The sequence below is a fragment of the Enhydra lutris genome, unplaced genomic scaffold (assembly GCF_002288905.1).
Source record: "Enhydra lutris kenyoni isolate GAN:26980312 unplaced genomic scaffold, ASM228890v2 scaffoldscaffold6, whole genome shotgun sequence".
NCBI classification, from domain to species: domain Eukaryota; kingdom Metazoa; phylum Chordata; class Mammalia; order Carnivora; family Mustelidae; genus Enhydra; species Enhydra lutris.
The window spans coordinates 5445167-5458936 of record NW_019154090.1 but is presented as its reverse complement, the minus strand read 5'-3'; the positions used below and the strand labels follow the sequence as shown (position 1 = coordinate 5458936).

The following is a 13770-nucleotide window of genomic DNA, read 5'->3' as shown; positions in this document are numbered from 1 at the left end:
CTAGTAACTAAACTCCAGATTGTTTTTCAGATTGCACCAGTTTTTCCACGGCTGTCCGTGCTCTGTTCCAAGAACTGATCCAGGATACCACAGTGTACTTCCTAAGGTTTCTTATTAAGGGAAGGAAAACCTGAAGGGAACAGTCAGTTTACTTAAAATTTCTCCCCAATTGCATTCTCGCCCTCCTCCGTCCCCCTCCCCAGAGGCAGCTGGTGTGAGTCCAGCAGCCCCTGTTATGTTTCCCGCATGAAACTAACTGTGTACGGAACCACTAAGGACCTATAGTATTATCTGGTGCCGTCCTGAGTGTGTGTTTTGACACAGTGAAAAATGGTTACACCTAAACATCCTTCTGCAACTTGCTTCCTCCCTCTTAACATTGTTTTGAATCAGTATTGATACATAAGAAAGAAGACTTTTGATTCCCTTCTGGTTTATTATAAACTTATAAATAAGTTTAATACAAATCTATTTCTCCAAACCCCTGCTCATGGACGTTTGAACCGTGGGTGATTTCATACTATTACAAACTATGCAATATTTATTCTGGTATATTCATGGTCTGTTCTCCAGTGGCCTTGAGGTATTGCTATTAAACGACCAATCTCTATTCTCTGGTTTCTCTTGCGATGACATAAACTACCAATCTCTAGCTACCTCTGGGAATTTCCCCATCGGAGGAGCATGTGGGGCATGGAGGAGCCCCAGTACATGGTACTCAGGACCCTGGGCCCTGGCAATTGTTTGAAGTCATAGAGATGGAGAAGGAGGGGTTATTAAGCAGGATGGATAGCAGAAGAAAGGTCCACGCTGCTCATCTCTATATCCACCTTCAGTGCTCCAAGCCACAACGTCAAGGGCTCGGTGTGTGCTTAGGTGGCCTCAACACCTCTCTCCTTGTGTGTCCCCCGCCCCATGCACATACCTCCATGGGGCCAGGAGGAAAGAGTGTACGGCTTTACATTCAGCAAGAGCTGGATTCAAATGTCAACCCCACCACTTCCTAGCTATGCAAGTTTTGGAGCCCCTTCTGCCTCCTCCCTAAAATGGGAATAAAACCACTTGTGTTGCAGACAGCTGAGAGAATTCAGTGAGAAGCCCAATAAGGAGGGTATCGTAAATCCACTGCTGCTACAAAAAGATCTCAACCCTCCCACTTTATCACTATGATTTACTCCAGCGATGCCTTTAGGTAATGAAGGCTCTGTGAATTCAGTCTCTAGAGTCAACCATGTGACATTCCACCCCACTACAAATTGCCTCTGAGGCTCAGGAAGAAAAGGGAGCAGTCCCATTCAGGGCAAGACTTCACGCCACAGCAGTCACCTGCAGGACCCACAGAAACCCGGCCAGGACAAGCACCTCCCCAGCCAGGACCCCAGAGGCATCCTCCTTAATTCTCAGGGTCGTGAACCAGACTAAGGCTGAAGCACGCTTTTGCTGAAAGACAAGTCCCAAAGAAGCGAGTCATTTACAAGTGGGGATAGAGTGAACCGTGTGAACACCTCAGTGATGCAGAAACTTCTAGAAACACTGGTCTCCAAAATGGGGTGCGAGCACTTGAGGGAGGCTAGAGGGGTCCACTGGGAGATGGGGAAAATATTACAAGCACAATTAAGGAAATGTCAAGGACCGATGGCCAACGGGGAAGGTGGAAACGAGCAGCCGAGCTGCAGAACTGTGAACCGAAAAGAGAGGATATTGTTGCAGCCAACAATCTCTTTGTCCCAGTTCCATGTTCTTCCTGGAGATGGCAGGCACTGGTGCCATCTCTCGGGCTCCTTCCGGTGCTTAGGGTTGTAGTTTCCCACCGACCTTCCTTCTGGTGTGACCCCGTGACCACCTCTGACCAATGAAATGGGAGCACAAGTGGGGCATTCCCCTCCAGGTGGAAATTTTAAAGGCCCAGGCGCAATTCAGAGACTTTCCCTCTGACACAGTAACTGGTGACCCTGGAGACAATGTCATCCCCATCAGCCAGGGGACCTGAGCACCTCCCACCTGACCAAAGTGCAGAGCCCCTACCAACCCACGATGGAGCCATAACTTCATACGAGAGAAACAACCTCTGTGGGTCTACCCCCCACCCCCGCCAAGACTGTGGGGAATTTTCTGTTAATCACGTGAGGACTTCACTTAGTCCAAATAGACAAATGAAGGATGAAAATAATCAAAATTCAGGACCAGACCTTTAGCTCACTGATCCCCCACTGCTGAACCACGATTTTGAAAGACATTAAAGTCTATCGCATAACATTAATGAATTTGTGACAACAAAATGAAACGTGTCTTGTTCATTAAAAGCGTCCTTTCATACTAATAAATAATGATCAATTAGTTGAAATGTGTATTAACGTTGTCAGAATTTTATATTGTTTTTATCTCCTTACATGTATATTTTAGTCTATGTTTTTTAAGGTTTAAAAAAAATATATATGTATATATGTACTAAAACAGTAGGATTTATTTCTATTTAGGGTGTGGACCCAGACATTTACTGGCGGGGACGTGAAATCAAAAAGTATTTAGAAGACGCTGCATTAGAACACCTTCAACTCATTCACACACACGAGTAGCCAACATCTGAGCACTGTGCCATGAGAATTTGGCACGGCACTGCAAGAATGGGATAACAAGAATGTCTGAAAAAGTAGTCACGAAAGGAGTCCTTTATCAAAGGCCAAACACAAGTCAGTGAGACCACGCAGTCCCTCGCCAGCCTCGGTTGGCAAGGTTAAGTCACCGGGCAGATGGGACTGGGACCACGATAGAACCAGTCGAAGCTGACCGTCATGCTAAGTGTTTACCATTTTTTTCTTTTTTCCAACTACATGAAAGCGAGAGAGAGGCCGGCCTTACAAGGCAGTACAGGTCTAACTCGGGTGCTTAAAAACAGGCAAGTCCTCCATTTGGGAAACACTGCAAGTTTTTATTCACGGCCAAATTTAATTAAGCCAGACAACAAAGGACTGGAACTTGAAAGCTACTCTGGGGAGATAAAGATGTGAAAGAACAACACGTGACCTCAAAGATGCAGGGAAACCTAATACTCACCGAGTCAGATTTTTCAAACAGTACAGAAAGAGCTGAAGGGAATTTACGGGAAGCCTTGAGTGATTAAGCCCACCCCTAGTCTTGGGGCCCTGGAGACATTCTCTTTCGTGCCTGGGTCTCCAGAGGCTTCTCAACGCAGGGCATGGACACAGGGCTTTGTCGTGGCCCCATCCCAGCTGGGGGAGTGGGGGGCAGCCTTGCACCTGCTCCAATAAAGAGTGGCGAAGGCTGTGCTGTTCTGTTAATGAATGCTTTGGGCTTGTCACTCCCTTGAAGGAAAAGACAATTTGTACTCTGACCATCTTCCAGAAGGGGTGGGAAGAAATACTTCAGTCATGTGCTTTTTTTAAAATTAAAACTTTTTATTTTGGAATAATTTTTGACTTAGAGAAAAGTTGCAAGGATAGTACAGAGAGTTCCCAGATACCCCTCACTCAAGTCTCAGCTTGCCTCGTAATGAAATTTTTAGATAGCCATAGATGCTAAAAGCAAGAGAAAGAGTCCGCTTTACACTCTATCCTCAAATAAGTTGGGTCTTCTCAGTCAAACTTCAAGGACCTCTGAAAGAAGAAAATGTGTGTGTGCAAACATACACACACACACACACACGCGCGCGCGCCTTTGGGGGGCCGTTTTCTAGACATCTTTAAAATAACATGGGTGGCTTCCTCTCAATACTTTATGGTTAAGTATTTAAAAACTGATATTTGGGGTACCCAGGTGACTCAGTAGGTTAAGAGTCAGACTCCGGGTTTTGGATCAGGCCGTGATCTCAAGGTTCTGGGATCAAGGCCCGCATCGCATCGGGCTCTCTGCTCGGCGGGGAGCCTGCTTCCTCCTCTGTCTCCTCCTGCCTCTCCTCCTACTTGTGATCTCTCTCTCTGTCAAATTAATAAATAAAATCTTTTTTTAAAAACCCTAATATCTGGACTTATACAGCAAAGCGATTAGTGATGCGGTCACCACAATAAAGCAGGAGCCACTGTCTATTGTGCCCCTACTGTGTGCGAACAAGCGTGATACAATTTTTTTGTCTTCATGCGGCTCCGTGAAGGAAGGAATTATTATCCACCTTTATAAAAAGAGGAGACCCACTCAGAGATGTTAAGAAACTGGTTCAAGGTCACACAGCTAATAGGCACCCATAGTGGAAACAGACACATGGGTTTAAGCTGTGTCAAAAGAGAATCGCTGTGGATGCCGGTCCATTCTCCCTTGCCAAGTCACACCCTCGGCTGTCACTGAGAACTTCCGTTACACGGCGGTGAAGCCCCCAACCCCCCACTCCATATATCACCCAGAATTAGCTGCAAAGTGTCAGGAAACTTGGCCAGGCAGCCCCAAGCATCAGCGAGGGCTGGAAGCCTTCACTGTGAAGCCCTTTATAGAAAGCCGCAGTTGGCAGCCCCCTCTCCTGCATGGGAACAAATTAACATTGGCATTCCAAACACAGGAAAGGAAGGAAATTGGAAACACAGTTTATACTTGGCCAGCCCTTTGAAATACTGTACCATGCTACCGACATCAATTAATGGAAAGCAGGGTTGTGCTGAGAGGCTCTGGTTTGGAAATGCATTAACACACGTTAAACATGTTTGTACAGGAACCGGATTATAAGCACCCTGGCTCCAAAACAATAAAGCAATTACCCTAAAACTGGGGCTCTCCGAGTTGTCATTAATTCAATCCACTCCACGCGGATCAGCAAAGGCTTTGCGCAGCTCCCAACAATGCCTTCTGCCACGAATGTTGAAAGGACACATCGCACATGCTTCTCGAAGTTGCTCACAAGTGTCAAACTTCATGCGCCCCTCATATCCCCCCAAATCATAAACACTCCCCTGGGGGTGGGGGGGGGCAGAAGGCACAGCGGCAGCACCGTTGCTGGTCCAAACTGCCATTGCACGCTGGGTTCCCACTGTCTCACGTCGGGGAAGGTTAACTGTAAAATATCTGTTCCATATTAAGAAATACCAAGTCACATTTTGGTCAAATAGTATTTGTCAAATGCCAGTCCCTGCAAAACTCAGATTTCAACTGCAGCTGAACACACAGCTAATACCAAACGGTTCACATAATGGCCCTCGTCAGACACGGGATGGTTTGCAGCGAAAAGAAACCCCCCCTTCCTCTATAAACTGTTTCAGGAATGGGAAAGAAAACATCTGAAGCTCTGGAATAAAGTACTATGCCTTGAGCTGCCCGGTCCAAAAGACCCGGCATGCTGGGCGCAAGGACTTTCGGAAACGACCAAAAAGGCAAGCGCCCACTTAACGATTTTGTAAGAATGCTTCGGAGGGAAGCTTGTAGAAGATGTGGGTGAATCCCAACGTTTCTGGCTCACAATGAAAGAATCGGCTCGTTTCTTAGAAGCCCAGCCTCCCTAGGCACCTTGCCCATGGATGTGCCCACCTGCGCGCGCGCGGCCCCCGGGATCCCGGGGACCCGCATTCCCGGGGCCCCGCCCCTGCTCCCGCGCCCCGGGGACGTGACCCCGCAACGCCACGCTGCTCTGGGATCCATCCAGTCCGAGCAGTTCGGGCGTGTGGAGCTAAATGTGTTATCATTTTCACCACAAATTAACAGTTTCTATGTAAATATTGGTATTTCCTCACCCCATGAAGGCGAGAGGAGGCAAAATGGCACCGGCGCATTTGATTCGAACTAATTAAAAGCAGAGGGTCGTGCAACTCAATATATTGATTTTACCAGTGGGACTTAAGTCTTTTATAATAAGTGTACACAGCCGCAGCGCTCTCCCACCGCCACGTTTTAAAGGCTAATCCTCGCGTTCCTTCCCACAATAACTCGACAGGTCCCACACATCCCTGCCTGCGCCCTAACCCCGGAGACACTGCCAGCGCGCACGACGGCGAAGCGCCGCAGCAGCCTGCCAGAAACAGTGTGTCGACAGCCCCCAGCTAGGTCTGAAGAGTGATGGCCAAAAAATTAACACAGCCAGCCCTTCGGGCTCTCCACGCTACATGTTCATCCGGCAAAACGGCTGGGCAGGCCACGGAGGGTGGGGACTGGGGAAGCGTTAGGACACGCCGATTCTTGCAAGGGGCCAAAGATGACCTTACCCAACAGGGGAAAAAAGATATTAAAGCGATAGGGGTGATCAATCAAGTTAGATGGGACTCTCCCCGGAATGAAGTCATCACTTGCCTCTGAGTGCAGCAGGCATGTGACATTCGCTCATATCGCAGGCATCCCCGAGGTCAGGGGATCGGACACCAGCTGTGTTTGATAGCCCTACTAGGCGATGAAAGGGTCCGGACCGCAGCTCGCTTCTCTCTGGGCATTCACAGAATCGTCCCTTTACTGCCCAGAAATCCAGCTTTACCTGGGCCACCTCCCTTACACCTCGGGTGGACCGCTCCACAACCGAATGAGAGCCCTTGGAATAAAAACCAAAAATAGTCCCGCAGGCTGGCATCCAGGGCTCGGCCTTAACCTGCTTCGATTCCAGAAGGGAAGTACAAAGAAGATCAACAAAGTTCAAATCTGGGTCAGATATATCCTTGGGAAAAGGCGGGGTCCGGGGGAGAGGGGGTGTGTGGAGAAGATCTTTGATTTAAGAACCAGGAAAATGAGGTTTGAAAGAAGTGATTTTGAAAGGGTTGCTAAAAACACAGCTGTTGGGGCTCTCTTCGCTGGAGCGTAGGCACTCTACAGCAAGCAAGCAAGCAGGGGAAGCCTGTGTGACATCTGTATTAACCTCTGGCTGCTTACCAGTGAGGGCCGTTGCTCCAAGTGCTGGAATGTGGAACAGCCCCTTCCAAATTTTAACACAAGCCAGGTTACAGCTGCAAATGCCTGCAGCCCAGTGCTCCTTTCACGAAGCACTCCCTGAAGGAAATTTTTAAACTGTAACAGAATCTTTTTCTAATACTCTACAGTGGTAGGGCCTGTTCTTAAGGGGCAAGAGGAGAGATCTTCATGCCAAACACTTGTCAACAAAACGGACAGCCAGACGGTCTAAAGCAAAAACTACACAGCCTCCTCCCTGCTCCCCAGCTACGTTAACAAAAGCCACTTTTATACACTGAGTCTGATAATGACCGGTTTCCAACTTTTTTTTTTAAATGAACTTCAAAGATTAAAACAAATTTGGTTCTTTCATAACCTGAGCCAGAGAGGAACACGCGTCACACACCCCTAATGCCAGCCGGCTGCTTTTTGAAGATTCCAAAAAGAGCTGCTGGATTTCTCCAGAGGGGGGAAAGTGGTAGGGGGCTCTGGCGGATTCGGTCTGCAGAACTCACGTTGCCTGGGGACAATTTCAGAGGGGGTAGCCTGTTTCGAATTCCAAAATTAAGTCTACACAGAGGAGTCAGGGGCTGGTTAATCCAAAGCAGTTTGCAAATCTCGCCATTGAACCGAAGGGGCCCCGGCTGAGAAGATGTGGGTCCCCCTCCGTAACTCAGCTAGCATCACACGGGGCTTCATCGGACAGGCTGGTCTTTGTCAGAAGCTGGGGCATCTGGTTTTGTCCTATATTCTCCTCTAGCTCCCTCTCTAGTTTAGATCCCACTCAGCCTGGCAGAAAGCTTGAATTCCAAGGAGAACGACTTAGAGGAACAAAAACCAGTTTGGCTGCAGACAGAAGAAGAATCAACGCACCAGGTCTGCAAAAGCCTTCAGGATCTGGTCAGAGGTCCCCCAAGCATGGCAGGACAGCATCGGTATGCAATGGAGGGAGGAGGGGGGCAGTGGAGAGAGCCAGCAGCCCCCCACTAAGTCGCCCCAGGGCCCCTGTGAGGGTTACCAAGTGATGATCTGATAGGGACGAATGACATTTTCTTATAATTGGATAAAGTGTGAGACTAAATGCACTTTTAGAAAACTTTGTATGTTACAGATCAATTATGACTTGCAACCCAAGGAAAAACAGTGTGCTTCCTCAGCAAACTTATCTTCCTTGGTCTTCCTTGGTCTCCTACACACTCCCCTCCACTCCCACTGCCACCCCCATCCCAGGCCCCTCCTATGAAGAAACTCCCCAGCCCTGGACAGAATGGAGGGGACAGGCAGTTTACTCCTCCCGCGCTGGTGCTGAGCAGAAATGAAAGGCCACCCTTAAAGGATCTGCAGGCAGAGTCTTGCCAAACGGCAGGCCAGGTCTTCCCCCAACTAATTACCTCGAGTTTTAGGGACGGCGAGGGAAAGAAAACAAGGTCAGCGCACTCTGTTAAAAGCCACTGCGCCATCTAATTTGGAGTGATGTTCCAGAAAGCAAGACCTGAGAAAGTCAGGACTGTCCCACAAAGCCCAAAGCCAGCCGAACTGATTAAGAGGCTCAGACAAGCTGGTCTTTGTCCTTTCAAGATGAAAGAAATGGGGCTAACGGGTTGAAAGGTGTGTGCACAGCCGAAGGAGGAGAACCACCCAGTTGTGGCCTTCCCAAACCAGTCCCGGCTTGCTCCCACCACCAAGGGGGAGCAAACAGCGCTGCCCCAAGGTTCCCAGAGGTACCCAGTCAGCAACGTTCTCCTGCTCTGGGCTGGGGGTGGTGGTGGGGCAGGGGGAGGAAGTCCTGACCACGTTGCTGGTCCATAGAAGCAGGGTGCTTTTCTGCCCTGGGTTAGCAGAAGCCAGGGCTCACAAATGCCTTTTTAATGACCCCAGCCTGTCTCTGAAGGCCACCACTGGGACCTGCTGCATTCACTGGGAGTCACGGGTACCCAAAAGAACAGAAGATACCATAAATCCCTCACCAGAGAAAGGAGCTGGGGCGGGGGGGGGGGGGGGGAGGACCATGGGCTTCAGGACAGCTACAGAGCCCTGCTTTAATTCACACACACACATATACATAGATACACAGATACAGATTTGGAATTTTTCTTCAGTTTCTGGTATAGGTCATAAATACACATTGTGGAAAAAAAAAAAAATCACAGACAAAGGTGCAAACCATGAAAAATCAGACCCCAGCTCCCACTCCAAAGCCCCAGCCCCGGTCCTGCCCCGCCCCCCAGTAAAATCTATTTCCAGTTCACGGTGCCTTCTTCCAGTGGGAACAGATGATCTGCAAGCACATACGTAACCTCCCGGATCTGCACCTTGCTTTTTTCCACCTCATACATCTTAGAGATTGTTCTAAATCGGGACATACGGAGCTGCCTCCTTCTAGCTGGCTGCTTAGTATAATTTAAACTTTCTTGAAGTTATTTTGGCATCTAAACCTCCCTCCCCTTGCTCTCTGAAACCCGTTTTACTATTTGATTCTTGGCTATTATTAAGGGCAGACAATGGCGACCCGGGCACCAGCGGGCCTTATCTGGGGCTGGAAGCCTTGGGGTTGATCCCCGGCTTACCCGCGCCCCCACCCACGACCTAAGCCCCCCCAACTGGGGGCTTCAATATCCCGGCGCTGTTAACGCGGCGCCCGTGGGCGTGAGTTTGCTGTCTCGACTCCGTTCGGATTTTCGCAGCAGGTTACACACGTAGAATGAAATGGGCTCAGGAAACAGCGCTATCGCGGCGTGTTATCTCGGAAACCAAATATTTGACCATCAGTCCTACAGCGCGCTGCCGGGGGTTAGTTAGAGCAAGTCTGGTGAATGTGCGTGCGCGGAGGGAGGAGGAGCCACCGCGCCTCCGCTGTAGCGCCAGCCCCCGGTCCCCGGGGCCCCTGTGGCTCGGGGAGTGAGCTAGGTCCCCCCATCCGCCCCCGGCAGAGTCTGCTCCGGGATCCCGCGCCACTCCATCGCCGAAAGCCGTGGTTTGCGCGCCACACGTGATAAACGCTGAAAATGGATTCTGCCCGCCTGGGACCTATCATTAAATATTTAAAATAGAAAGCTCCCAATGGCACCGTTTCTTCCCCAGCCCCAGCCAGGAGAGCTAAGAGCCGGGGGCGGGGGGTGGGGGGGAACGCCCGGTCGCAAGGAGAGGGGCCCGGAGACACTGACGGCGCGCGGCACGCTAAGGCGGGCGCACCGCGAGGGGACAGGTAGGGCTGGCCCGGGAGGGGAAGGGGGCGCGACGCCTGCGATGCCAGTTCCAGACAGGGCTGAGAGGGGCCCCGAAAGGGCGGGAAGGCAGCTTCGCCCAGCAGGGCCCTTTCAATCCAGGTAGCAGGGGCCGCGCGGGCCCGGCACAGCTCACATGACCCAGCCCCGCGCTTTGAACTGAGCCGCGGCCGGCCCGGCGCCTCCAGCCCCAGAGGTGCGGCCGCCGACTTAACCCGGAGGGGGCTTCGGACCAGCCCTTTCCTCCGCGGAACTCCCACAAGCCAAACAAGCCCGGCTCGCCCTACCTGGGGCGCGCTCAGCTTGGGGTCCCCTGGGGCTGGGAGTAGGACACCCTCGGCCAGGCACTGCGGTTTTGCAAACGGCCCCGGAGTGTAAAGATGGGCGGGCTGGATGTAAGAAGCGGCCCCCTCCCGGTCCCGAAGCGCCTCCTGACCGAGGCGCTCCCCCCCTCCTGCCCTCACTCACCGAGGTTGACGAAGCTCATGACCATGTCGGCGTCGGTGAGGAAGTGGCTATCTTGCAGGCTGGCCAGAGGGGGGCCCTGGGTACTGAAGACGGCCTTGTACGGGTAGGAGAAGCCCTGGCCGTCGGGCCCGCCGCCCTCCTCCACCGCCATGGCATTGTACAGGTCCAGCATGAACATGGGCGCCGAGTTGTGCTTGCCCTGGAGGTGGGGGCGCGGGCGATGGGGCAAGCCCAAGATAGAGAGGATCTCGCGCTGCATCTCCCGCCGCTCCTGGCTGCGGAGGCGCCGGTGGATGAAGCTCGAGTGCACCTCGTTGTCCAGGCTGAAGTCGGCCAGGGCGGAGCGCAGCAGGAACAGGGGCGCCCAGAGCGCCACGAAGCTGTGGGGCGCCGCGGCGCGCAGCGAGCGCACGTGCATCGCGCCGGCTCTACGCGCGACCCGGGCTCCGGGCACCCGGCACCGGGGCCCGCGCCGCCCCAGGTGGCGGAGAGGGGCAGGCGGCCGTCCACGCCGCTCGGTCACTTGCTGCTGACGGGCCCCGCTGCGCCCGCGCCAGACATGGCCCCACCCCAGCCGGCTGCGCTCTGCCCGGACCCCCGCCCCCTGCTCGGCGATAGCCCCGGGGCCCCTAGCCCGGCAGTGGCCCGGGCGCACCGCGGGGCTTAGAAACCGGCTGGCGCGAGCGAGCGAGCGAGCAAGGAGGCGGGCGCGGGTGGGAGGAGCAGCCAGCAAACCTAGGAGCCGGGAGAGCTAGCGCCGGGGAGGCAGCGAGGCGGTAGGCGAGCGAGCGCTCCTTCCTCCCGCGCCGCTCGCGCTCTCGCCCTCGGGCGGCGGCGACCCACTCTCTTCCGAACTCCCGCGCGGAGAGCAAGGGCCCCGAGTCGCTCTCCCAGCCGCGCGCGCCCTTGATCGCACGAGAGGCCGCCTCCGAAGCACCAGGCTGGTAAGCGCTGGGGCCTGGGAGGAGGAGGAGGAGGACGGGCTTCCAGGGGCCCCTCCCGCGCCCGCGGCCTCCCACCTGCCCTCGGCCCCGCCCTCCCCCCCGGCTGCGCCCAATGGGTTCATTCATTCCTTCTAGTGCGCTCTACAAATATTTACCGAGTGCCCACAGGGTGCCCAGCGCCGGGCTGAATGCCGCGGGGTTGCGGAGGGAGGAATCCGAGCCCGCCCGGCCCTCTCGGGACTCAAGTCGGGACAGGGAGGAGGCCTGAGTGGTACCCGTGGGATTAGTTTCTGGCCGAGGGAAAGAAGCTGAAGGAGTGCGGAGGCAGCGCAGCAATCGGAGAAGGCTTCCCGGAGGAGGTGACCCCAAGTCTTTCTCGTCCCTTTGCACCACTACCGCTCCATTTACTCCAACCACGCGGACCCCTCCGCGCCTCCCAGAACTTACCGCTAGCTTGTCTTTGCACTTGCCATTCGTTCTGCCCGGAATTCTATCCCTTCCATTTAATCCCTCCCACCTCCATCTCTGCCTAGCTCCGATGGCCAACCCTCCACCTCCAGGTGCCACTCAGGTGCCCCTTCCTCCCAGACCAGGAGAGAGAAGGTCGCCTCCCCTCCTCACCCCTACGCACATTTGTTTTATTTGCTTTAACTTCCCTCACCGTCTGGAATTACTCCTTGAGTTATTCGTGCCTTCCTTACCATCCTGCGTCCCACTGGAAACCGAGGAACCCCCGCATGGGCGGGGGCGGGGGGCGGAGGGCGCAGGCCGAGTTTTTGTCAGTCTCCTGTGCAACCGCAGCTCCTTGAACCCAGGTCCCGGTAGCATCTGGGACTGCAAAATTTGTAGAAATGACTGAAATTGTGTGGACTGCTGGATGTCTTCACCCCCCCACACACACACCTTGTGGGCCTCGCTTATTTCCAAGCACTCCTCAGCCCGAGCCTGCATACCCTGTCCCCCGCCCACGCCTGGGTCTGCCCTTCCCATCAGCCCCTGGCGGGCAGTGTGGTAGGAGTTCCCAGCCCCCTTGCATCCATCCAGGCCACCTCTGAGGGGCTGGGCCTGGGACCTCCCCAGCCAGCCTCTCTGTCTCCCCTCCCAGCACTCATTCATCCTGCGGGCCTGCCAAGCCCCTCGGAGCCCAGCGGACACTGACCGTGGGCACTGGCGGCGGGAACGTAGGGGAATGTCTCTGGGACCTCAGGTGAATCACTGTTCTTCAGGAGCCCCATGCCTTCTTCTGTAAAAATGGGAGCAAAATAGCTCTTCCCCCAGAACACACGTGAGGCCTTGGGTACAAGTTCAGCCTTGCTGCCTTCCCCTCCTGGCGCTGACCCGAAGAGGCAAACCCACAAGCTCAGGGTTTCCAGGTGACGGGCTAGATGCAGGGGCCCCACAGGCAGTTTGGGATGAAAGAGAAAGGGCTGAGCTGGGGAGACAAGTGTTGGTGGGGGCAGTTTGGCCAAGCCTCATGTGGGGATGGGAGAAAGCTCCAGGACTGGTAAAGATAAACCTGGTCTTCTAAGGTTTTCTGGAGCAGCGGTGGTTCTGCCATGCGGCCCTCTGGGGGCTTTGGGACAAGATGGCAGCTTGAGGGGCCACGTGGCTGGATAGGCGAGGCCAAAAGCCAGGCGAGGAGAGCCATGGGAGCTTTGCCGGTCATAGCCATTTCTATCACATCTTCCCGCCGTGTTATTGAGACCCCGGACTTCCAGATGGAACAGGTCCCGAGCCCCCTGGCCACCTGTCAGCTGAGGCAGTCTGAAAGCCCCCACCACCCGCCCTTTATCAGTGAGCTCCTCAACAGAACTCGGCACGGTCCTTTCTGGGTGGCAGGCAGAGTGGGCTTCATGGGCTAACACCCACCTAGACGCCCCAGTCTCCACCATCCGAAGGGTGTCACACTCGGCTTTCTATTCTCCTGCTTCAGTATCGCCGCTCTTCCTCATCTGTGAACAGAGAGCCCCCATTTTCCTTTCGCACAGGGCCCTGCAAATTCTGTGGCCCATTCTGGTGCCAAGCACCGTGCATGGTGAGGGAGCCCTCGCGGCCGCCTCCGGCCGGACAAAGCTGGCATTCGCTCCAGAGGAGCCAAAGCAGGAAGCTTCATCGGGATCTCGGGGCAGGAGGGGTGGTAGTGCTGTCCCTCACTTCTCTCGGGGAAGGAGGTGGTCCACTCAGCCACTGGAGCCTGGCAGCCTGGGCGGTCACGGGAGGGGCAGGGAAGAAAGACTCAGACGGGCGTTATGGGGTGTGGGAAGCTAACACAGGGACCTGCGGGGGCAGCCCGAGGGGTGCCAGCCGGCCTCCCGTGTCTGCTGCTG

The 13770-nt window shown here is 54.1% G+C and overlaps 1 protein-coding gene across 1 annotated transcript in view; it reads right to left on the bottom strand.

The window, feature by feature from the left end:
- Positions 1-10917, bottom strand: part of LOC111141703 (bone morphogenetic protein 7) — an 88171-nt gene extending 77254 nt beyond the window's left edge. The window contains exon 1 of the mRNA XM_022494473.1: positions 10500-10917. Coding sequence (XP_022350181.1) covers positions 10500-10917 — 418 coding nt within the window. The remainder of the gene's footprint in view (positions 1-10499) is intronic.
- Between the last annotated feature and the right edge of the window lie 2853 nt (positions 10918-13770).